The sequence below is a fragment of the Alligator mississippiensis genome, chromosome 1 (genome assembly GCF_030867095.1).
Source record: "Alligator mississippiensis isolate rAllMis1 chromosome 1, rAllMis1, whole genome shotgun sequence".
Lineage (NCBI taxonomy): Eukaryota > Metazoa > Chordata > Crocodylia > Alligatoridae > Alligator > Alligator mississippiensis.
This window is the reverse complement of record NC_081824.1, coordinates 411,907,352-411,933,345: the sequence shown is the minus strand read 5'-3', so window position 1 is coordinate 411,933,345 and position 25,994 is coordinate 411,907,352. Positions and strand designations below refer to the sequence as shown.

Genomic DNA, 25,994 nt, shown 5'->3' with positions numbered 1-25,994 from the left:
CCTCAGCTGATAAGCCCACATTGACTCACCACCCTGAAAACAACAGGTTGCAGCCTCAGGTAGGGCTGTACTTCACGGCTGTCAGATTGCCCACTTGGGACAAGTTGTCAAGGGAGCCCTGCCATGCAGCCAGACCCAGGCTGCATGGTGGGACTACTCTGACATGTGTTCAATTTAAGGCATGATGGAAATGAACCACAAACCTTGTGCCCCAGCCAGTCCCTGTTACCATCTACATATGTGTTTCACTGTACTTAATTGCTCCACCATTAGATAGTACTGTCCCCAACAGTACTATCGTACAGTGGAGTTAATTTACTGCACCCTCATACTGTACTGGCATACATGTAGACAGGAATGCTTTACTGCAGAGCTAATTAGTTGACTACACAGTAAAGCACATGTGTAGATCCACCTACTGAGTACCAGCATGGTAACATGGAAATGTTACAGCCAAAAATCACCCTCATTGTAACCTAATTGATTTCATAGGATGAATTTGGGCTAAATTTTGATTCAACTAGGTTTTACTATCTGAGATCTAGTGAAACACCAAAAAACCATTCTGTCTTCCTGTCTTTTTTACTGAGTCTGCATATATATATTTATACTCTTTGTACACTATTTGTACAGAATCTGTCAGTCACAAACATTTCTTAAAAGCCTTCTGAGAAAACTTGTCAGTGAGTGATCTCTGAGAGAAACGAATAACCAGAGAATTTAGAACAGAACACACTTTAAGGAGGGTATGATAATTGCACATAGGAAGTCATCACAAGTATGCCAATATCTGAAGCTATCCTCTAGCACCACATGACCTAAAAGACATCATATATTGTAAGTGGCATTATCACATCACCAGTTTCTATGCTGTAACTCAAATCCATCTCTATAAAATATCTGAGACATAGCAGCAGTCTGAGACATGAAGCTTCTGTAACAAGATGATGAGCAGGCATTAAAGAGGAAAGGAAGTCTGTGCGATCTAAATATGCTCCTTTGAGTTCGAATGCAATGAAGTCCTTGACCATACAAAGGTCCATTGCAGTAGTCGCAGAGGGTAAAGCTAAAATGGAGAAAAAATAAGTCAAGTAACATTGCATAACCCTGATCTACCCAATACCTGCTAGTTCAGTCTCTGCACTGAAAATAAGAGCTAAAGGATCCCACCCTGTAATGTTCAGATCCTGCCCCACACCACCTGGATCTTGCCCTGTGTGCTCAAATTGGACCCTGCACTGCCTGGGCCCTGCACACCCATTCTAACACATAGGGTCATGCTATGCCGCCTGGAAAGCTTCCAATGAGTCCAGAAATTCAGCAGCAGGGGAGCAGCAATTAATGCTGCTACTGTTCCCCTGATGCCATATTTTTAGAACCCTGAGGGTTGGATGACAGCTCTGTGGTAGCTCTGTGGGCCAAATCTGGCCTGTGGGTTGGGAGTTGAACATCCTGTGCCTCACAATTCATGGCATGCAGTTCAAACAGTAAGGATCTACATAGGTAGCTTCAGGATAAAGCTACCTGAGATGGGAATGTCCAAGATGGGTAACAAATTACATGCATGGAGAAAGTATGAAAGTATGATACAGCAAGTATGAACTACCATGCCTGAAGAAGATTTCCTTCTGACATCCTCAAATAATTGATTAGGTCCCGCATGCATCTTTCCTGTACATCACAGATTCCTGCAGAATGCACCGTGGTGGAGGAAGCCTATATCACTTACTTGCACAGTATGTTTTGAATATCCTTTGGGATTTCCTTATATCTTTGTCCTAGATTGTTTTTGGAGAAGGAAAATGCAGCCAAATCAGTAAGTCTCTGTGGCTGGTTTTGGCAGCTTTCATTCCATAAGAAAGGATGCATGAAGTTATTTTCTACTCTAAGGCTTTTCAGAGGAAGCTTCAAGACTCCACCAGGCAAAACACACAGCTGATTCCCTTCAACATCTAGATATTCAAGTGCTCTGTAATTTTGAGGACAACCATATATTAACAGATTATTCATGCAGTTGGCTATCATGTCCACAATGTATATACATTTATATCCAACTTCCCATTTTCGGGGTCCTGAAACAATATAGCAAGTATACCTGTATGTATAAGGGGCTAAGTATTTAATTGCATTTTACATGTAAGATGTACAAATAAATATAATTATTTTCCTAAGTATATTTAACACCGTGTGCAGCCAGAAATAAGGGTGCATCTAATTGAACTTCTGGGATGGGTAATGAATTACATGCATAAAACATTAGAGTTTTTAAAAGTTTAAGGGAAAGTGTGAATGTTCTTAATGTCACATTTGCTTAGCATATAAATACATTTCTATCTCTGTCCTCCTTGTCCTCATAAATGTCCTTGCATAGATATCCTCTCAAAATACCTACAGCTTTTCAAACAAAAATGAAGAGCTGTATTCTCCCATGTGAGGGAACTATTTTTCTTGCATGGCGTCTACTGGATGGCTCCCGTGAACCCACTCCTCATCCCATCTTCCCCACGCAAAATTCATGGCAAGAAGCATGCATGATTTGAGGGCACATAGTTACTGTGAATACAAATTAGGCAAGCATATATGCATACAGTCATAATTAGCAAATGATCACAAACTGTGTGCAGCTACCTAATTTTTCAATATAGCTAAAGTATTTGTGAATATCAGGTGTGCATATTGATATACATTTTATGCATATAACCTTTTTAAAATCAAGTTTTAAACACCAAATAGTAGGTCAGCTTTTCAGTTATGTTATACAGGGATAAATGCAAAGTATGGACTTTGGTGAAGTTACACCATGTTTACAATAATATAACAAAGATCATGATCTGCCTCACAATATTGTAATGTATAGGTCTGATTCCAATTCATACTATTTATATACCTGAGATTCTTGATTTCACTAGGGATAACACTGATATCATTGTAGGCAACATCCAGATACCAAAGATATGGTAATGAAAACAGTCTAAAGAAGAGAAGGCATTGTATAAGCATAAAAGGTATTTAAATATATAGGCCATTTTTATATCTACCAATAAAATATGAGATATATATAACCCATTAACAGTGTTTATTGCCATTAATTTAAGATGACCGATTTACTTACAAGCTTTTTAAGCCCTTTCAAGATCAGGCATTTCTTAGACTCATGATTGTGAAAAATTAGTGGAAAATAGAAAATACTCCACTCAGATGCAGAGAAGGCAAACATTTGGAAATGCTCCATGCATAGCAGCTAACATAATGCTGATAATATTTAGATTTTGAATGAGATCACTGCATTATTAATTTGTTCTGAACATGGGCTTTTATTCCCCTTCTGGGCTGGATCCTATTTAGGTGGGTGAGAAAGACAGAGATAAAATGTGAAGGACTGCTACGTTAGAGTCTAGAAGCACACTCTGCAGAAGATGCCAGCCCATATACTTTGGAAAACTTACACAGGTGTCACCTGAATGAAGCTGGCAAAAGGTGTACAATAAGGCTAAAGACACACAATAACAGAACTGATAGGTGTTTGAAGATGAGAGGTATAGCATTTGGGCAGGGTTTTCCTGTGTAAAGACCTCTATGTTTTAGACAGTTCAATCTCTTATCCATGTCACACAATGAATATAATGAATATAATGAGCCCAAACAATGATTCTGTAAAGTAGCCCTAAAACTGTGAAAATATGATTCCTCAGTGGTATTTATTACATGATAACATTGAAGTGATGAGCAAGGTCAGGACTCTATTGTGTTAGGAACTGTGCAAACCACATAATAAAGATAATCCCTACCTTGAAAAGCTTAACTGGACAGAAGGGATAAAATGTGGAGGAAATGGGTTACATACAACAAAGAAAAACAAAGCAACTAGGGGGATTCTAAGAAGAACTGCAGTTCAGGAAAGCATGGAAGGGAAAGGAATAAAAGGAAAGGGAACTTCTGGAGTGAGATGAATAGAAAGGGGAAAAATGAGTAGTACAGATGGCTGGGAGTATACAGTGAGCCTTCAGAGCATAGAATCTATGCCATAGATGGTCCACAGCTTTTTATGCAATAACATAAATAGAAAATCACTGTGTAACTTTCACTGAGCACAGATTAGTATTTAGTATTCAGTAAATGCATTAATACAATTGCCTCTCTCCCTGTTAGGCAATTATATTGCTTTAGGACAGAAGCACTATAACCATTAATTTTAATGACCACTAAAATGCACATAATTTGTGTTCTATCAGCATTACCTTAATGAGTTTCCACTTCATATATCAGTCAGCAAAGAAAATCGTCATAAGGCGTGTTGCTCTTGTAGTTAAAACAGAAGACAGGGATTCATAGAAGCCGGGCTCAACTCTTGGCTTTACAGTCACTTGGACAAGTCCCACCAGCTCTCTGTATCTTTCTTTTTTGCATCCCTGAAACTGGGAATAGCACACATCCTTTCCCCATCAGCTGTCTATGGCTTCTATTTAGACTATTGGTTCTCTGGGGTAGGAGCTGTTTCTGACTACGTGTTCATACAGCTCCTAGCACCAAGGGACTCTCTGATCTTAGTTGAGCCGCTGGATAGTACTGTAATACCAAAAAGCTAGCAAGGGGCAGACAGTGCAATGATTGTCTGATGATATCAAGACCAAAGGCTCCTTTGGAAAATTAAACAATGCATAGTCAAAGTCACTACTTCCTTTTCAGCCACTGCCAATTACAGAGGAAGTACTTTTGTGTGTGTGTATGTGTGTGTGTGTGTGTGTGTGTGTGTGTGTGTGTGTGTGTCACAAGTATGTAAACATATAATACTAGAAAGCTTCTTAGGTGTCATCTACAAAGCTGATATGAGAATTGATGAACAACTACAGCATGTCACAACTGAAACTGAACCTTGTTTTAGCTCAGAAAGTTTATAATATAGACTATTCATTAATACTGAATACCTTACCCAGTGGGAAGGACAGATAGCAAATTGAAGGAAATGATAAATTTCCTAAGTGTCCTGAGTTTGTGAATATCATCTGGGATTTCTTTAATGGGGTTGTTTCGGACCTTCAGGACTTGTAATTTTTGAAGATTATACACCTTGGAGAAAAAAAAGAGAATGGAAAAAAAATAGTCACAAAGCAAAGATGATAAATGCTTTTACATTTCTAGGCAATGCTGGAAAAATATGGAAAACTGTTTTGATATATTAAGAATTTTGAATGTAAATGTACAGATGCAGCCTGATGAAGGGTGTTTGTGCCCAAAAGCTTGGAATTAAAGAATTTTTTTTTGCAAAAATCTGGTTGGTTTAATAAAAGATATCACCTCTACCATGAGTCCTGATTGTTAATCAATATACAGTTATAGTTAGACTTTTGCCCCTTCTACATGCTACATCTATTGCACAACTACCTGGTTAATAGCACAATTAATTTAGACTGGCTACACGTGCAAACTAACTATGGTGCTTTAAAAAGGTCCAACCGACTATAAAGTTATTGGTCAAAAGTGTATAATGACTTTAGAGCTAGTTTCTATCCAGCTGTTATTTGCATGTGTATCCTGTGCCCCTGCAGCTGGGAGATGACAGTTGCTGCAATCTCCCAGTCACAGGGGTGCCCCGCAACTACTGGGGCTAAGAGTCCCATTAGCTGTGGGACACGCATCTGCAGGAGCTAGATATTTGCGGGTCCAGGGAGAGCCCAGAATGGCAATCCTGGGCTCCCTTGGATAGCCTTCCATGATGATCCCACAATCAGTCCTCCTGCCATTGCCATGCATGCTGACTGGCAAGAGGCACCATTATGAAGATTGCATGTTAGATCCCTTTGTGCTTTTACCTGTACATGTAGAGGGCTCTTTTGATATGCATTTTTTTCTTACGTTTTCACTGATACTGGTATAGCATTATATGCAGGCTTACTGGCACAGCCTGTTACTTCCCATTCTAAACCCCTGTTTTCAGCCACTTACAATTTATCCAACCTTTAACCATTTAAAGTTTGAATAAGCGCCTGCTCTATTATTATTATTTTACATTTTAGCTAAAATAGTAGAGGCATGAAAAACTATATTGCTTGGTTCATGGTAAAAAAATACTGGCTATTTGTCTTTATTTCTTTATAACTCGGACACAAAATTTTTCACAATGGTAAAGACCAAGGCAGACTGTGAGGAACTACAGAAGGATCTGGCACTACTGAGTGAATGGGTACTAAATGGCAGATAAAATGTAATGCGGGTAAGTGTAAAGTGATGCACAATGACAAAAATAACAAAATAACTCCCAAATAACCCAGGCTATGCCTGTGAACCACTATGATGGGCTGTACATTAGCTATTACCGCACAGGAAAGATCTGGGAATGATTGTGGACAGTTTGCTAAAAACATCAGCTTAGTGCTCAGCAGTAGGGCTGTGCAAAATGGCTATATCTTGTTTTGATTTTGGATTCAGCCATTTCAGAGGGCAGTGATTCATTTCGGTGTTTTGGATTGCTGCTCTGTTTCGATTTGGCTGAATCTGTTACGGAGTTTCGACGCAGTTTTGGAGATTCGGATTGGCCGGGGAGAGGCAGGCACAGCTGGGCGGGTGCAGATTCTCCTGTGGCTCCTACAGTTATGCCTGCTTTTCTCCAGGTGCAGGGAGCCACAGGAGAAGCCCCCATGGCTGTCCTACCGGGCCCATTCCCTGCCCGGCCCCAGCCTAGTCCTCGCACTTAAAAAAAAAATGTTCTGCACTCACCAGCTACAGAAACAGCTGTTGCGGCCTCTGGGCACTCATGGCAGAGCCTCCCTGCACAGTGCAGGGCAGTGGGCAGCAGTGGGGATCACCCCCCCCTATACCTGGCACCCGTGCAGCCTTTGCTCCATAGTGTGGGTGCAGCATGGCTTGGCAGAGCACCACACGTCATCTGGGACCTGGGGCCGCTGGGGCTGAGCAGTGCCAGGCTTCAGGTGACTGCTGGAACTGTCCCAGCTCCCAGACAGCATGTGGTACCCTGTCAAGCAGTGCTGCACCCACACCATGGTGCAGCTGCTGTGCGGGTGTCAGGTGGGGGAGGTGATCCCTGCTGCCCAAGTCCCCAGAGGCCCTGATCCCTGCTGCTGCAGCCAGTGAGTGCAGGGCTTTAAGTGCCAGGAGGCTGAGGCTGGGCAGGGGATGGAGCTGGGCAGAGTAGCCATAGGGGCTTCTCCTGTGGCTCCTCTAGCTGTGCTTGCCTCTGCCCCGGTGTGGGGAGCCGTGGGAGAAGCCCACCATCCCCTGCCCGACCCCAGCCTAGCCCTGGCACTTCAAAAAAAGCCCCGCACTCACTGGTTGCAGCAGTGGCAATTGGGCCTCTGAGTGCTCATGGCAGAGCCCCCATGCAGTGTGGGGTAGTGGGGGGCAGCAGGGATCGCCCCCCCCCCCTCCTGGCACCCATGCAACAGCTGTCGCATTGCACAGGTGCAGCGCAGCTCAGCAGATCGTTCTCCCCCTTTAAGAAAGCGAACTTGTCCCCTAGTCTAGCATGCCAATCAGCCCAGGGTACCTTATGAGTCCTACAGGCAGCAGACCAGACAACCACACATCTCAGGGCAGCTCCTTCCTGCAGGAGCTCCTTCCCCTAGCAGCTGCCAGAGAACTAACCTCTGCCAACCCCAGCTCTGGGGCTTATATATACCCAGGGCCCTGCCTCCTTCTGGTCAGCTGACTGTGTGCAGGTGCCAGTTAATTCCCTCATTAGCCTGCTGCCCAGGCAACCTGCAGTGTGGAGCTCTGTCTAGCCTGCATCACTCTCTGGCTATGCTGCTTCTGCCCTTAAAGGAGCAGGCAAGTCTTAGTGCCCTGCAACACAGTGAATGAGGCAGGACCCCTTTAGAAAAGGATGTATAATGTGCTCATGCAACTAAAGATTGTATCGTAACGTATCATACCAAAAGGGTTAGATTAAGGTTGGCAAAGTCAACATGTAAGTGTTGACCTTGCAACCTTAATAATGAATAATGTTCTTAATAATGTTTGTGAGTACAATAATATATAGATAGAAATATCAACACATAGACTGCTGCCCTATAAATGCTAATACATTTAAATCAGGAGTATCTCCCAAATAAAGCCAACCGCCTAAAACAAAATCAGAATGAAAGAGAGATAGAGGTGTTTCCAAATCTTGTTGGCATCTTTCCCAACTCATATTTTTTTCTTGCTATTGCTCAAATAAGCACCAAAGAAATTACATTTTTCTAAAATCTATGCTACCTGATTTCACAGCAAGTCATTGCTGCTTGAAAAGGACTTTTAATGTTTACTTTAGTTTTAAACTCAAGAAAATCAAGTTTACATAATTTTACTCTTCATAATGACATGGAAAATAACTGGCAAGTACTCACCTCTCTAGGAAAGAATTGTAAATTATTGAATGACAAGTTGAGATACACCAAAGTATTGACTAAAGGTGTCAGGTCTGGAAGATGAAACAGAAAATAGGCCTAGAAGACATTTGCAGAAGAAAAAAAATGTATTAGCTGCATAAAAGCAACATGATTAAAGAAGTCCTAACAACCTTAAGAAAAGACTCCACCCTGATTTAATTATTTTTTAAATGACAAAATCTTTTAAATTAAGAGATTCCAGCAACATGACTTGATTGATGAAGTCAATTCATATGCATCAAAGATCTGCCTAACTGGGGGACATTTTGGCAACTCAAATCTCTGTCCAACTCGAGTGTCACCTCAGCACTCTCTGGCTCTTCCTTCTCAAATTCAAACTACTTCTTTCCATTGTCAAAGAGCTTCATGTCATAGGTCTTACTTACTTCTCTTCTGTTATTTTACTTATTCTTCTATACAAGTTCTTCTAGATTCCTTTCCATGATCTTCTTCAGGTGCATGAGACATATACTTTTAGGGTTTTTCTACCCCCAGGTTCTGGGATTTACATATGCTGTTGTAAGCTGCAAGCCAAAAAACTACATATTCCTAAAAAAGCAAACCTCTGTGTAATTTTTCTTCCTTCTATTTAATTATTTGCTTTCAAACAAAACCCAGGACAGTATATACAAAAAGCTATGATCAGAAAACAATAGGGGTTTATTATTCTGACTCAACTCAGGGAATAACAAGTGATGGCTTTGCATATACAGCCTTAATTTATACCCTTGTGCATAAGCATTTTAACGTAGGATTTGATTAAATGTCTTCTATTATAAACATAAATTACATGTTTTCCTATATGTACATATGAAGTATCTATTTTCTTGTAAATCAGAGTCTAGGAGTCATTTTTATTACTGGTTCATAATGAAGCATGTTCACATTACATATACTATAGATCAAACATAAGAGTTAACTAAAAATACTAACAGTGAGAACAGAAAACCAAACATTGAAGTGCATATGTTTCATTCACCTCCAGATGTTCTTATTGGCAACTGTGATACAAGAAAAGGGCAAATGCTAGCAAGTGCATGCCTCAAAGTATTCCTGCCAGTCTGGGCAGATGAAGACCCCCTATTGACTTTCCTGCTGGACCCATATCCTTTTTATACAATACTATCATAAAATGCAAGATGCATGCAAAGATCCTGATTTTGGTACTCTGTTTATGCTGCTTTTTGCTGGTATAATACAACTTAATTCAGTGGGACATATATTAATTTACACAAGGGAAAATGAAACAAGAAGCAGGCATTCTGTTAAGGCTAGGGATGGACATTCAAAAAGCCTGAGCCTGAATTGATACAATCTTTGCAGGTTAGTTTAACCTGCAAAGCTTGAACTGATTTAGAGGTAGATAGACATTCCCCTTTTCATTCCAAAAATGCAGGCACATGTCCGCAGTGGCTCAGGCTAGAAGCCGGGGGGCACTACAGCAGCCCTCCCTTCCCTTCCAAGGTGCTGAGGTGAGGGCAGCCATGGCCAGGCCCCAGCAGGACACTCTGATTAGGGGGGGGGTCCCCCTTACTGTTGATAATGGAGCACTTAGTCACACAGCAGGGAGTTACACAGGGAGTTGTTAGCATTTTTCAGGCCATCAAACAAAACAAAGCCTCTCTCATTAGTTTAAGCTCTTCTTAAACAACTAAACAACTTTTCCCAAGGAAGGAATAGAGGGACATTACCAGCTACTTGTTGATTACCTCCAAAAAGCCCTAAGCCGACACTGTCCTGTCTGCCTTTGTCCCGTCTCCCACAGCACAGACTGTAGCCAGCATGTAGTATGCTAGCTAATGCTGAGAGGTGTCTGTGTAAGGCAGACAGGAAGGGGAATCCCTGCTTGAGCAGGGAGTGGAGGTGGTGGGAGGGGATGGGGGTGGATGAGCAGGAAGCCAGCAAGATGCCATTGTACCTGCAGTCTCTGCCAGAGCTCCAGCCAGGCAGCAAAGGGTCGGGGCCAGCCCTGCTGGGTTGGATCAGAGAGCAGAGTCCCGCCCAGAATTGCAAAGCATCTGGGATGCTGGGGGACTATGGTTTAACTTAAACCAGGAAGAGGTCTGGGACAGACATTGCATAAACCAGTTTGACCAAAATCAGTTAAGTCTAATACTATATTCAACTAGGTTTATGTCAAAGTGGTTTCAGCCATTTTCAAACTGGTTTATGTGCACTGAACTTCAGTTCTGTTACAGGTTTAAACTAGTTTCTGATCACTTATACTGGCTTATGTGTAATATCTGTCCCTAGCCCTATAGGGCATCCTGGCCTACTTTGGTGTCTGCCCAAGTAGTGGACTCCTGTGTTATGACAATGGTTACAAGAGGCAGTTTGAGGTATTAGAAAAGGGCTTTACATGCAGTTTGAATTTATTACATGTTGAACTATTTTAAACCTTGCATCATAACTTGCAAATGATCTGGTAAAAGGTCTCAAGAGTTAGTTCCTCATACAAAACAAGTCTGTCTAGTTTTGAAAACAACTGCAGTTAAATCTTCTGTTTCTAAATGGCTAAATCTGGGAATATGGAAGTGAAAAAATAAACATTCTTTGTGTGAACAAACCCTGAGGAAAAACATTTTGGCAGGACATGTTATATACTAGCTGCCATAAGTGAAATCGTGGTGGATTTGTTTCACAGATGTGTTTATGCAAAGCATTTTGTTTTTATGATTTCAGTTCACATGCATTTGCACTTCTTGAGTTCTGGGTCTGAATGATCCTAGTATCAGAAACAGATCCACTGAGGCACAGGCACAAGTTATTGTGAGGTAAAAGGAGGGCAGGGCTCAAGCTACTCTATGGTAGTGGCCCATCTACAGAATCTTACCCTATAGTAAATGAAAGCAACCTCATAGTAGCCTAGCTCTTTCCTTGAGAGGGGTAAGCTACTATGGGTTGGCTTTCAGTTATCTCAGGACTTACCCAGAGCCAAGTGTGCCCATAGGCAATATACATCAGCTGTTCCATGGCCATGCCCTCGTGCTGAGATAACTTAAAGCCATCCACAATAGTTTCTCCCATGTTCATGGAGGTTAAAACAACCATGGATTCGTTTTCATTTGCCAGAGGGCCAAAATTTGTGAACAAGCAGTTACCCAAGTGCAGCAGACAAGTGGTAAAGCCCAGGTCTTCTTTTGCTATGTAGAAATTTGTTCATTTGCCATGAAGTTTGGCTTAAAGTCATGAAAATCTAAATGACAAAACCTCATTGGGTACATCAGAGCTGTCCATCTTTCAAAGTGGCCACACACTATACCAGTAAGGGCCACATACCACACAGGCAGCACTAGCAGGGGTCACATAGACTGCTTTTAGTGGGCACCTATATGCGAGCAGCCAGGCTGCTCCAACGCACTGTTTTTACAGTGCGCTGGAGCAAGCTCGATTAATCAGGTCTGATGAAGCATGGTACTTACCTCACTCCAGCATCTCGTGTATCAGCATCCCTTCGCTTAAAAATGGCAGTGGGGGCACTTTAACTAAAGCTCGTCAAAAGAGCTTTAGTTAAAGTGACACTGCTGCCATTTTTTAAGTGAGGGGACACTGACACACGAGATACTCTAGGTGCTTTAATTAGAGTGGCTCTCAGAGCTGCTTTAATTAAAGCTCCCCTCCCCATTCCTGGAGTGTGTGTAAACACCCAGTGGTGACAGATGACAAAACAAGGATCTACAGTCTCAAGTTGCAGCAAGGGAACTTTAGGTTAGATATTAGGGAAAACTTTACTACCCTCCTTGTGAGAAAGTACTGGAACAGGTTATCCAGAGAGGTTGTAGAATATATAGTACCACTGGGCAGTGTTTCCCAACCAGTGTGCCGCAGCACAAAAAAAGTGTGCCATCAGAAATGAATAGGTGCATCACAGAATTTTGCCATAGCAATGAGCTACGATAAGTATGAGGATGGGGAATACCTTAACAGGTGTGCCGCAGAAAATTTGTATTAATGTAAGTGTGCCTTGGGCTGAAAAAGGTGGGGAAGCACTGCCATTGGGGATGGTCCTGTTCTGAGCAGGGAGTTGGACTAGATGACTTCCCGGGGTCCCTGCCAACCCTAGTTTTCTATGATTCTATGTTAACTCTTTGGAGGCCACATGGCAGTTGGACAGCTCTGGTATATATGAATCAGTTACTTAAAAGCACAAGTAGTTTAATTAGTGCTTGCAGTTGCATTTTGATCCCCCAAAGTGGGTGACTCTACAGCTGTACAGGAAATAGTTTTCACGTCCCACAAAAATTTAAGCTATTACAAATAATTCCCATCCTGAACTGGGACAAAAATTTGAAATCTTCTATGTTTTTTGCAAACTGATAATCTTAAAAAAAATTGGCTTGGGTCAAGTCAGACTGCTGCAATTATATATACCTGATAATTTAGAAGCCTGTTAATTTAATTTTCACCTATTCAATTTAAAACAAAAACCAAAAAACCCCTTTTTTGGTATAATTTCAAAATACAAGTAGTTTCCCCTCTCTTTCCCCTCCCCCCACAAAAAAAGAAAAAGTCAGAAACACAGGAAGAGACACGTTATGCTGATGAGGTCACACTTCAAATAGACAAGACAGAAAAAAGAATGGAGTACAACAGGCAAACAAAGTTCCACAACTGGCCTGTAGTTACCACAGATACCTTTATTCATAGATTCATAGATGTTAGGGTCGGAAGGGACCTCAGTAGATCATCGAGTCCGACCCCCTGCATAAGCAGGAAAGAGTGCTGGGTCTAGATGACCCCAGCTAGATACTCATCTAACCTCCTCTTGAAGACCCCCAGGGTAGGGGAGAGCACCACCTCCCTTGGGAGCCCGTTCCAGACCTTGGCCACTCGAACTGTGAAGAAGTTCTTCCTAATGTCCAATCTAAATCTGCTCTCTGCTAGCTTGTGGTCATTGTTTCTTGTAACCCCCGGGGGCGCCTTGGTGAATAAATACTCACCAATTCCCTTCTGTGCCCCCGTGATGAACTTATAGGCAGCCACAAGGTCGCCTCTCAACCTTCTCTTGCGGAGGCTGAAAAGGTCCAGTTTCTCTAGTCTCTCCTCGTAGGGCTTGGTCTGCAGGCCCTTGACCATATGAGTGGCCCTTCTCTGGACCCTCTCCAGGTTATCCGCATCCTTCTTGAAGTGCGGCGCCCAGAATTGCACGCAGTACTCCAACTGCAGTCTGACCAGCGCCCTATAGAGGGGAAGTATCACCTCCCTGGACCTATTCGTCATGCATCTGCTGATGCACGATAAAGTGCCATTGGCTTTTCTGATGGCTTCGTTTTCGATGGCTTTAGTACAGGAGTGGGCAAAATACGGCCCGGGGGCCGGATCTGTCCTACCAGGCCATTCTATCTGGCTCACAGGGCCCCTAAAAAATGTAGAAAATTTAATATTTATTTGCTCCTGGCTGCCTGTCAAAGATGACAAGAGCTAGGGCAGTAGGACCCAAGGGAAGCCAGCAGCAGGACCCAGCAGCAAGGCCCCACCAGCCCTGCCCCCGCATCCAGAAGCCCCTGCCTAGCAGAGGCTTCTGGCCTGGGACCGTGGGGCTGTTCCTGCTTCCATGTGCTGGAGACAGAAATGAAGCCTTCAACAGCTTGCCAAAACTTGGTATGCAGCCCTCCGCCTGAAATAATTGCCCACGCCTACTTTAGCATGTGGCACTGGTTGTTTACCAAGAGAAAAAAAATTTGAGAAGACTTACTGTTATTTACTTTGACCTCTCAGCAACACAGAAAATATAGCAAAGAACTCATTTAGCAACAAAAAGCTAATGGGTGGTTAAATGAAGCTAAAATGTTTGCAGAATAAAGGGAATGGAAAAGTCTCTACGCTGTCACTGAAATGGTCCTATTATTTTTATGCATTATTTCATCTTCTATTTTTGGAGATTCTTCATAGCCTCAGGCAGTAGTCATAAGAAAGTGGCATAACCTATTTTATTTTGTATAGAATTTTTTTACTCAAATGATACCAAAAGACCACATAATAAAAGGTGTTGGGGAGGAAACTAGGTAGGTAGCATAATGCTCAACTGGCAAATAATTTGGTACGCTCCGTGCCCAGATTACAAACATAATCTTCCTATACCGCAGAATTTTGCAACACCATATCAATTAAAAATAAGTAATAATAAATCAGTTGCTATTACATGACAAAACTAGATACAGAATTCACAGCATCAGTCTCTTCAAAAATCCTAATGGAAGGAATTAAGTGCTTATGGCTGATATGTGTAAGAAAATTAATTCAAATTAAGGTAAAGTAAATATTTTACGTAGAACAGTTATTCCTACTTAATTGCATTTGTGGGTGCAGGGACATGCTATACACTGAATTATTATAAGGCTCTCACTTGCAAAGAGGATTAAGCTATTTGAAAATGTGCTCTTATTTAAGAATACAAGTATTTAATTGGAAATAAATTGGAATTTTGTAGATCAGGAATACATATTCTAGAATCATAGGCACATCTAGGATTTTGAAAAGAAGGGTGCAGACTGTATGGTGCATTAACCAGGGATCCTGGTTTTCTTTGATAAAAAACAAACAAACAATTTTCGGTCTAAAAACAGTAACCCCAAATCCACACTTTTCTATGATTAAAATGAAACACCACATAATGCATCTTGCACAAAATGTAAGTTGTGTTACATGTGATAATCAGGGAACCTGTTTTTTTCTGACAAAAACAAAACCAACAGCAACCCAATTTTCGGTTTAAAAAAAGCTATCCAAAACCCACATTTTTCCATGATAAAAATGAAACACCACTATGTTTTACTATGTGATGTTCCATTTTAATCACGGAAAAATGTGGATTTTGGGTTACTTTTTTAAAACCGAAAATTGGGTATTATTTTTATCAGAGAAAACCAGGATCCCTGATTATCACATATAACACAACATACATTTTTTCCAGTTAAAAAGAAACGAAAAGCTTTACTAACATGCTATGGGCCTAGGACTGTATCATTCATCTTAAGATTGAAGCAAAAACAAATATAACTTCATTGGAATGTGCATTAATTTGCTAGATATATATATAGCATACATTAAAGTATTTAAAACACAACAAACTGGGCAAAAATAATCAAAATATGTTGTTTGTTTAGTCCTCTTGTCATTAGAATCAAATATACATCTCTCTCCGAAGCATAAAACAAAACGAAGCGTTCTTGAGCATCTTGACAGTGCATCCAACGCTTCAGTGAGAGTTATTTCCTCACCTGAGTTAACGTTCACCTGAGATAATGTTTCTACACCTGAGTTAAAGTTTTTAGCTAAAGTTAAAATAGTCTGAAAGCTGTGAAATAGGAGCTACACTGCCAGGACTAGTTAACACAGAATTGAAGAAGAAAAAATAGTTTGATTAATGGCATATTAAGACCATTAAAAAGGGAGAGGGTTATTAACACCTGTGGAATGAAGAGTCTGGAAGGAATCAGGTAGGTTCTGAGTACTCTGAGGTCTCTCTTCATAAGCACTGGCCTTTGGGAAGTAGGGAGGAGGCACAGTCTCTTTTCTGGATGGTGTGTTTTTTGTCAAAGTATTTTTGCCTGTTCTTTTGCAAATAATGTGCACTTCTTCAGAGAGTGTACATGCTACCTGCAGCAAAGAACTGCATATCAAATAAAAAAAGAAATTACTCCCTTTGCCTACCTGGTCAGCAGGACTTCTCTTCTCAGACAGCGTGGATATGTCTATACCATATCAAGGCTATAACTGAGAGCTCTGCTATGAAAGATACTCTGCTCACTCACTCCACTCTGCACACACCAAATGCCAGAAAAATATAACAGAGATACCTTTAGATGGATACAAGGCATACTGCAGGCCCAAGACTGAAAGCAGCACTGGGCACATGTTAAACAGTGGCTACATTACATTTTTCAGTCTGTAGCACACATGGAGTGGACGTGCCATACTTCACTGCATCTTGTCTTGCTAGCTGAGATATAATTTGCAAGTACATCAGCCATCTCCTCACCACAAGCCACATGAGAGTTTCCAGTGCCCTTCACCTGTAAGACCTTGAGTGGGCCAGATATTAGTTTAGCCTGCTTCATAACCAACTTCTACACACCTCTGGGGCTTGCTTTGTTAAGGAGACCATGTATAATTTCTGCTGATTCAAGCCCACCAATTGCCAACATTTGGCTCCACAGATGCATATGCTAAGTGAGGATGGAAATAGTTAAAAGCATCAACTCTGTACTGGGGCTGGATTAAATTGTAAGGTGACATGGGAAGGGTATCAACTTTTGTCCTTGGCTTCCATCAGTATCCTGACTCTCCAACTCACAGGGTGCCAAGACAATTTGACAGCACAATGTGAAGGGCCAAAAGCCATTTTGGTTCAAGTGTCAGTGCACTTCTGGAAGTGCTGTAGCCAGCAGACATCATATCAATCACACATAAAAATGAAGGCAGACACTCAAAGTAAGGGTAGAGCAAAGAAAGGTAGAAAGGATTGGAAAGAGACAATGTAGGGGGAGATCAAAGCAAGAGGAGAAAATTACAGAAGAGCACTGAAAGCAATCAAACTTCAGACTACTCTGAAATTACTAAAAACAAACAAACAAAAAACCTTAAATGATTTTAGCCACTTCCAACTTTAAAAAAATGACTGTATATTGAAAATGTCAATATTGTATTCCAAGTGGATGAGGTTACAGTCAAACTATGAACTTCAGAGGAACTGGGTTTCTAATGAAAGCAGAAGCACAGACAGCATAAGTGCAGTTGCAGGTTTTAGAGTATACCTTGAGACTCAGTCCAGTTTTTTGATGCATCAGGCAATAGAAAACTGCATTTTTGGCCCTGTCCATCAATTCTTCCTCTTCATCCTGCTTAGTTAATATAGTCTTGTACCCAATTCCCTGGACATACACATCATCATCATCAAGGGCACATGGTTCTACAACTAAAAATGTACATAGTGAAAATTTAAGAATTATAACATTACTTTAGAAGAAAGTAAAGATTGAGGTTAGAAAAAAAACCCTGTATATCATGTATGTATGCATGTTTATCACAAATGTTACCCATCAATCATAGGTCAACTTTACTCAGGCAAAATTCCCCATGAACAAACTAGCAACTCGGGAAGGTCTAAGTAAAGACTACAGGATTTGGCTGTTTAAAAGCACTTAAATTAATTCAAACCTTGTTTCCCTCCCTCTGCCCCTTCCAGAGAGAGCAGAAGGGTTTCCACATTAGATAAAATGCAGGCAAGCTAAGCAGTATGGGTTGGATGAATGGACTGTAAGGTGGATAGAAAGCTGGCTGGATCATTGGGCTCAAAGGATAGTAACCAAAGGCTTGATGTCTAGTTGGCAGCTGGTATCAAGTGGAGTGCCTGAGGGGTTGGTCCTAGAGCCTGTCTTCTTCAATATCTTCATCAGTGACCCAGAAGCTGGGATGAAGTGCACCGGAAATTTAGGTTAGATATGATGAAAAACCTCCCATGACGAAGGTAGAAAAGCATTAGAACAGGCAGCCGAAAGAGCTGATGGAGGTTTTTAAGACCCAGATAGACAAAGCCTTGGCTGGGATGATCTACTCGGGGATGGTCCTGCTTTGAGCAGGGGGTTGGACTAGATGACCTCCTGAGATCCCTTCTAACCCTAAATTTCTATTATTGTAACAGGGCCTGAACAACATCATTTTGAAGATAATTTTGCACAAATGTGGTGTCTTTTGTTCAGGGCCACAAGTATTTTTAACTCACAATAAGTGATACTAACAAGATTGAAGATTTTGATTGTATTTGGATAAATTATTGACAGCCAACTTTTCCAAGTGCTTGAATTAATGAATATCTAACCTGTAACACAAGATGAATGTCAGGCGTCATTACAAAGAAGATTGCCTCAGGTGGGTTTTTGTATCTTTGTTTTACTGTTAACAGGTACCGTGGCCCAAATCCAATCTTCGCTCATTCATGTAAAACCCAGCAATCCAAAAGTCTTGGAGAGTGTGTTTAGGAACAATTTAGCTGTAAATATTGCTGCAGCCGCTCCAAGGAGATATGAACTTAACATTTCTGGTTACTTTTTAACTGATTGTGTAATTATACATTTATGTTTCTGGCTAATGAAATAGCATCCAGAAGCTAAAAACTGATCCTTTTCACTCCCCTTCTAAATAGAGCAGATAGTACTGGGGATTTACAACATTCACCCAAATCCAAGATTACTCTAAATTTAAGGCAACCCCCCAATAATTAGATTATATACATCCATAATTATAAATAAATAAATATAAATTTGCTATAATTTTCCAGATACAAAATCTAATTATTGGAGGGTCATCTTAAATTTGTCTCCCTAACAGCTTTAGTGGGGAAAGTGGCCGTGCAGGGTGAGGGGCCAGACCCCTACCCCTTAAATGCAGTGTATTCATCTTACCCATCTCTTCTGAGAACATTCTTCCTCTCTTTTCATGAGCGTGAAATGTTAAACTGTCTGTAACAGATGCGTTTCCTTCATCTTCTAAAGTGTGTTCTAGCAAGCTGGCTTTCTTCATTTTTTCCGCCAAAGCTATTTCTGAAAAAAGGTTGAGGATGGTTTAGGAAGAGGTTTTGATTACATACATGAGAAACATATTAACCTAGAAAGATCGATGAGAATCGGACTGAATCTCATTTAACTAGATCCCCTACACATTACTTTGACAGTGGAAAAGGACCTTAAAGAAGTGTTCATTTTTAAGGACCTTAGGGATCTTAGGGCCAGATCCTGTTCCACTCATTAGATGCCTACATGGTCTTAGGTACCTACATGTGATCCTATTCCACCTTGCTTAAATTCCTGGACAAATGTTAACATGCCTACTCTTGAACATGCCAGCATGCTAGCCTTAAAATGAAAAGCAGCATGCACAAGGAAGATACACTTATGTCTTGCATTAACAATTTTTCAGACTTCAGCAGATTGGAATAGGATTTCCTTAAGAAGCCTAGGTTCACTTAGACACCTAATAGGTGGAATAGAATCTGGCCCTCAGTAAAAACAAAAGGAAAAAAATCAGGGAACTGAATTTCTTAATTTATCATAAAAAAGGATTTTGTAGTCTATGGAAGAGACACATGAACTACTTTCACAGCGATATGGTTTGTGTATTTTAAGAGGTCAAGTTCATAGACTATGTATCCCACCCATGAAAAGAAGCAAGGAATTGGTTCACTAGCCACACATGTGCCACTCTTCAATTTCTCCTCTAACCCACAACTACCTCCTTTCTACCAAGCAAAATCAACTTATCTCCACCTATATTCTGAGCAACCAATGTGCAGCTTCAATATCAATCACATTTAACAGATGTGTGGTCACATGACTGCTATAGGGTTGTGTGTTTTTTACATTTGGTTTTGATACTGGTTGGCTAACTGATATAAATCATCAGACTTCTAGGAAATTAAGGACCATCACCAACAAAATAGACTGCCTATTCAGATAACATTTCCTGGTCATTTTAGAAGCATTTAAAGAAAACAACACATGAATGATATTTCCCCTACCTTTCTCCCTTCCTTGCAAAAATAAAAAAATATGTTTGCTACATTTTAAGTCACAACATGCCAAAAAACACAACACTGGATTGTCTAGTCGTTCCTTGAATCAGGCCAGATACTTATATCTTTATTAGCAAACAAAAAGAGCACTTAATGATAGTTAGAACTTGAGTTCATAATACAAAACCTTAACAGGGATACAGGTTATAGCTGTATTTGTCTACAGGCAAAAGGAATCAGAACTCATAGCAGAGGTGGGTGCCAGGTTTTATCTTTTGTTAGACCAACTTGATATTTGCAAAAAAAAAATTATTTGCAAGCTTTTGGGCACACACCCCCTTTTTCAGGCATATTTTGCAAATATCCAGTTGCCCTAATAAAAGATATCACTGATGACAACCAGTCAGTAGGTATATGAAAACAAAAGTGAAGTCTGCCATTTTGCAACTGTACTGAATCAATGACTTCCAGAGCTAAAAGGTACAAATCTCTGTAGTTTGTGCTAAAGAGCCAAACTTTCAAGCTGAGAGTTATCACAGACTCACAACCCCTGTGGATTGGCCACAGAGAGAAAACACAGAACAACCCAGGTGTGGCTGTTTATAAGTATATAAGGGGTGCACATCAGGATCTGGGAGAACATCTGTTCACCAGAGCACCCCAAGGAAAAACAAGAACCAACGGTCATAAACTCCTCCAAGACCGATTTAGTCTGGACATAAGGAAAAATTTCTTTACTGTCCAAACCCCCAAGACCTGGAATAGACTCCCTCCAGAAGTGGTGCAGGCACCTACTCTGGACTCATTCAAGAAACGTTTAGTCGCTTATCTTGCTGGGATCCTTTGGCCCCAGCTGACTTCCTGCCCCTGGGGCACGGGGGGCTGGACTTGATGATCTTCGAGGTCCCTTCTAGCCCTAACATCTATGAAATCTATGAAAAGATTGAAATATGAACAGCATATTTTTGCAACTCATGCACTAATTTACAAATTAAAATAGTTCTTGTACTTAAAAAAAAAAAATCTAATAAATGGTCTTTCCATTGTGTGGTTCATTAGTATTTGAGCTACAGTAGTAAGTGGACACCTATTTCTAGACCCACAAGATTCTCACTGTATTAATTCAGCTTCATTAAACCACCATGATGGAAAAAAGAAAGACAAAAAAACTCAAATGGCACTCATAGTTCACATTCTATACTTTTTTGCTATTTCAGTTATATTTTGACAAAACAAAAGTTTGGATTTCCTGTAAAAACTGAATGTGTTACACAAATAAACTATCTGGCAGTTGTTAACTATCAAGGACATGCATGCTGAGAGGTAAAGATTCCTATAGGTGATCTCTTTTATTGGACCAACTGTATGGTTGTTATTCATAGATTCATAGATGCTAGGGTTGGAAGGGACCTCAATAGATCATATAGACATATAGACATAAACAAGCTTTCAGGTATTATAGTAGCCTTCCTCATGTATTTTGTAGCTTTGAGGTGATGTTGCCATGATGGTCCAGGAGATGCAAGAGGCAAGAATTCTTGTGGGTGTTATACTTTATTGGGCCAAATGTATAGTTGGAACAGACATTCCTCAGCCCTGAAGGAAGGATACTGTGATACCCAAAAGCTTCTCTATGTCTATATCAACCATAGGATTGGTTCCAATAAAAGATACCACCCACAAGAATTCTTGCCTCTCACATATCTCCTGGACCATCATGGCAACAGCATCACCTCAACATTATTGATGACTACTACAATCAGGCTCTTCTCCTGAAGAACCAAGAGAGAAGAGCATGGATGTCTGGCTACGTGAAAATGGACAACAGGAAGATCGACTGGGAGCCCCACCCAGGGGATGCTTAGAAGATGGTCGTCTCAGGTCCCAAGACATGCAGTACCAGGGTCATTCCTCCCTTGGAACTGAGCAACAGGTACGCACCTCTCACACCACCAGCAGAGACATCAGCAGAAACACCAGCTCTGGATGAGGGGAGGCAGCTAGCTGCCACCCCTAAGAAGAGATGCAGGGTGGTTGTGATAGGGAACTCCCTACTGAGAGGGACAGAGGGAGTGATCTGCCACCCTGACCCACGAGGTCTCCTGCCTCCCAGGGGCCCATATCCAGGACGTGGCAGAGAGGATTCCTAAACTTGTCCGGTCCTCTGACCACTACACCCCATGCTCCTCATCTATATGGGCATGAATGATATGGCTCGGAGCAATCCTGGCTGGGTCATGAGTGACTACAGGGCTCTGGGAGCTGGGTTTAAGAGATTGGGGGTGCAGGTAGTTTTCTCCTCCATCCTCCCAGTTGCAGGCCACAGGCCTAGGAAAGACAGATGTATAAAAGAGGTGAACTGAAGGCTCCGGTGATGGTGCTGCTGAAAGGGCTTTGGCTTCCTTGACCACAGCACGCACTTCAGAGACAGAGGTCTTTTGGAAAGGGACGGTATACACCTCATGCCAAAGGGGAAGGCTCTTTTCTCAGCCAGGATGGTGAAGTTCCTGGACAGGGCTTTAAACTGAGCTCACTGGGGGGGGGGGGGGGGGGGGGAACGGACAATGAGTAGAGCAAGCCCAGGGGCCAACAAACAAACAACCATTACAACATGAGATGACAGGATGACACGAAGGACACTGAGGAAATGGAGCTGAGGCAATGGAGCTCCCTCAACGTAACAGGAAACCAAGGACCTCCAGTGGAGGGCTCAAATGCCAGAAGCGTGGGGAAAAAACACGAGGTACTGGTCCTCTTACTTTTCAGCAGGGACTATGATATCGTAGGGATAACAGAGACCTGGTGGAACTCTACCCACAATTGGATCATAGCTATAAAGAGCTATACCCTTCATAGGAGGGATCACATAGGGAAAAGGGGTGTAGCTCTATATGTAAAGGAGCAGTACAACTCCTTAGAAGCTAAAATTGGTAGTAAGGAAGGGCAACCTGAGACCCTCTGGGTCAAATTATGGGTGGGGGGAAGGTGGCAAAAGGGACCTAACTGTAAGAATATATTACAGATCTCCAAATCAAGATGAGGAGCTAGATCTGGAATTCTCCAGAGAACTGAAATACGCTGCAAGAGCATGGGATATAGTTGTCTTGGGCAACTCTAACTACCAAGACATCTAGGAAGAACACTTGGCCAGATCTGACAGGTCGCATAGATTCCTGACTTCTATCGACAAGCTCTACCTGTCTCAGGAAGTATATGGGCTGACCAGAGGAAGTATCCTCCTAGACTTAGTTTTGGCCAAGGGGGATGACCTGATGAGTGATCTGACAATAGAGGGTAACCTCTATGACCACAACACTGTCACTTGCACTATCCATCGTAGGGCTGGGAAATCTGAGAGTAAGGTACAGATTCCTGACTTTAAAAAAAACTGACTTCAATAAACTAAGGGCTTTAGTGAGTAATGTCCTACAGGATCATGAACTGCAGGGAAAGAGTATGGAAAAAGAGTAGTCGTTTCTTAAGGATACGATCCTTGGTGCACAGAAGTTGTTCATACCTGTATGCAAAAAGGTGGCACGGGGGCTGGGAGGCCATCTTGGCTCAGTAGGGAAGTCTCAGATCTTCTGAAAAGGAAAAGGGAGGCTTACCAATGATGGAAGCTAGGAATAGGTCTGAAGGAGAACTACATAAGATTGGCCCACACCTGTAGGGCACAGATTAGAAAAGCAAAGGTGGTGACTGAATTCAGGTTAGCAACTGAAATCAAGGACAATAAGAAGTCCTTCTATAAATATGTAGGTAACAGGAGGAAAACTAATGGAAATGTGGGGCCACTGCTCAATGCATCTGGACATCTGATTACTGACACCAAGGAGAAAACTGAACTCCTGAATGGGTACTTCGCATCTGTGTTCCACCAGTCTAACAGTGATAGCCTGACGAGTGCAAATGTGACACAGAATAGTCACAGTAGGGACGGTCACCTACCAACAGTCAGGGTAGAGCTGGTGAAAGAACAGCTAGAGAGGCTGGATATCTCTAAGTCAGCAGGACCAAATGAACTCCATCCGAGGGTGCTGAATGAACTAGCCAAAGTAAGCACAAGACCGCTGGCGAACCTCTTTGAGAATTTGTGGTGCTCATGAGAGGTCCCAAAAGACTGGAAGAGGGCCAATGTTGTGCCCATCTTCAAAAAGGGGAGGAGAGAGGACCCAGGGAACTACAGACCAATCAGCCTGACCTCAATCCCAGGAAAAATCCTCAAAAAATTTCTCAATTTCTCCCGCTCTACTTAGCATTGCTGAGGCTGCAGCTGAAGTACTGTGTCCAGTTCCGGACGCCACACTTCAAGAAGAACGTGGAAAAGCTTGAGAGAGTCCAGAGAAGAGCCACCTGTATGATTAGAGGCCTGAAGAGCAAGCCATACAAGGAAAGGCTGACAGTTATGGGAGTGTTCAGCCTAGAAAAGAGAAGACTTTGTGGGGATTTGGTGGCAGCTTACAAATATATCAGGGGCTAGATGAACAACTATTCATCAAAGCAGCCCAGGGGAAAACCAGGAGCAACAGTCAGAAATTCTTAGAATAAGGTTTCAAACTGGATATAAGGAAAAACTTCTTTGCGGTTCGTGTAACCAGACTCTAGAATAGACTCCCAGGCACCTACCCTGAGGCTCTTCAAAAGCAGACTGGATGCACACCTCACTGGGCTTATTTGACCCCTGCAGTCTTTCCTGCTCAGAGCAGGGGGGATGGACCCAATGATCTCATGAGGACCCTTCCAGTCCTAAACTTCTGTGACTCTGGAGCCAATGAGGGCAGCTCATTGTTGTTTAGCATCTTTTGTTGCTGCTTACACCAATGCAAAGTTGCTACAAAAATAAATTAGAGCAAAATAAAATAGTAGCTTGTTATGTTCACTTTACCCTCTTTTAAACTCATACACAAGATGCAGGACAACTATGAACTGAATCTAAAATGACTTTGCACGAGCATTAGGATCACCTTTCATGGATTTTGAAGCAGGAATGGAGTCCAGTTTTCAAAGTCTCAAGCAATGGGGCTTTTAACCTTAACATTAAAATCATAAAAAGTTAGGGTTGGAAGGGACCACAGGAGGTCATCTAGTTCAACCCCTGCTCAAAGCAGCTAAAACTTTGTGAAGCTGGGTATTAAAAACCTCCAAGGATGGAGATTCCAAAACCTCACTGGGAAGCCTATCCCAGTGTTTTACTATCTGCCTCATGAGAGCTATTCCCTAATATCTAACCTAAACTTCCTGTGGTGCAACTTAAGGCCGTTGCTCCTTGTTCTGTCATGTGTCACCACTGAGAACAGTCTAGCTCCATCCTCTTTGGACCACCCTTCAGGTAGTTGAAGGCTGCAATTCAATCCCTTCTCAGTCTTCTCTTCTCCAAACTAAATAAATCCAGTTCCTTCAGCCTCTCCTCAGAAGTCATGTGCCCCAGTCCCCTAATCATTTTTGTTGCCCTCCACTCAACTCTTTCCAACTTGCCCACACCCTTTCTGTAGTGGGAGGCCCAAAACTGGACACAATACTCCAGGCGTGGTCTCACCAGTGCCGAATAGAGGGGAATAATCACTTCCGAGTCTGCTGGCAATACTACTAATGCAGCCTAGTCTGCCATTAGTCTTCTTGGTAACAAGGGCACACTGTTGGTTAATATTCAGTTTACTGTCCACTATAACCCACAGGTCCTTTTTTTGCAGAGCTGCTGCTTAGCCAGTTGGTCTTCAGCCTGCACTTCTGATGCATGGGACTGTTTCGTCCTAAGTGTAGAACTTTGCACTTCTCTTTATTGAACTTCATGAGATTTCTTTTGGTCCAATCCTCCAATTTATCTCAGAATTATAGCCCTACTCTCCAGCGTATCTACTCCCTCCAGCTTGGTGTCATCTGCAAACATGCAGGATGGAGGGTGCACTTCATCCCACCTTCCAGGTCACTGATGAAGAGGAATCCTGGTTTTCTCTGATTAAAAAAAATAAAATTACCCCCCCCCGATTTTTGGATTAAAAAAGTAATCCAAAATCCACATTTTTCCATGATTAAAATGAAACACCACTATATATCTATCTATTAGTGGTATTTCATTTTAATCACGGAAAAATGTGGATTTT

At 41.8% G+C, this 25,994-nt stretch overlaps 1 protein-coding gene across 3 annotated transcripts in view; it reads right to left on the bottom strand.

The window, feature by feature from the left end:
* Positions 1–719: 719 nt before the first annotated feature.
* LRRC63 (leucine rich repeat containing 63) overlaps positions 720–25,994 on the bottom strand; it is a 40,451-nt gene continuing 15,176 nt past the window's right edge. For all 3 annotated transcript variants that reach the window (XM_019500488.2, XM_019500490.2, XM_014608338.3), the window contains 7 exons: positions 18,788–18,925; positions 17,141–17,301; positions 8,343–8,441; positions 4,931–5,067; positions 2,888–2,971; positions 1,730–1,969; positions 720–1,066 (listed from right to left, as the gene is read on the bottom strand). In XM_019500488.2, the coding sequence (XP_019356033.2) occupies positions 856–1,066; positions 1,730–1,969; positions 2,888–2,971; positions 4,931–5,067; positions 8,343–8,441; positions 17,141–17,301; positions 18,788–18,925 (1,070 nt within the window). In that variant the 3' untranslated portion in view covers positions 720–855. The remainder of the gene's footprint in view (positions 1,067–1,729; positions 1,970–2,887; positions 2,972–4,930; positions 5,068–8,342; positions 8,442–17,140; positions 17,302–18,787; positions 18,926–25,994) is intronic.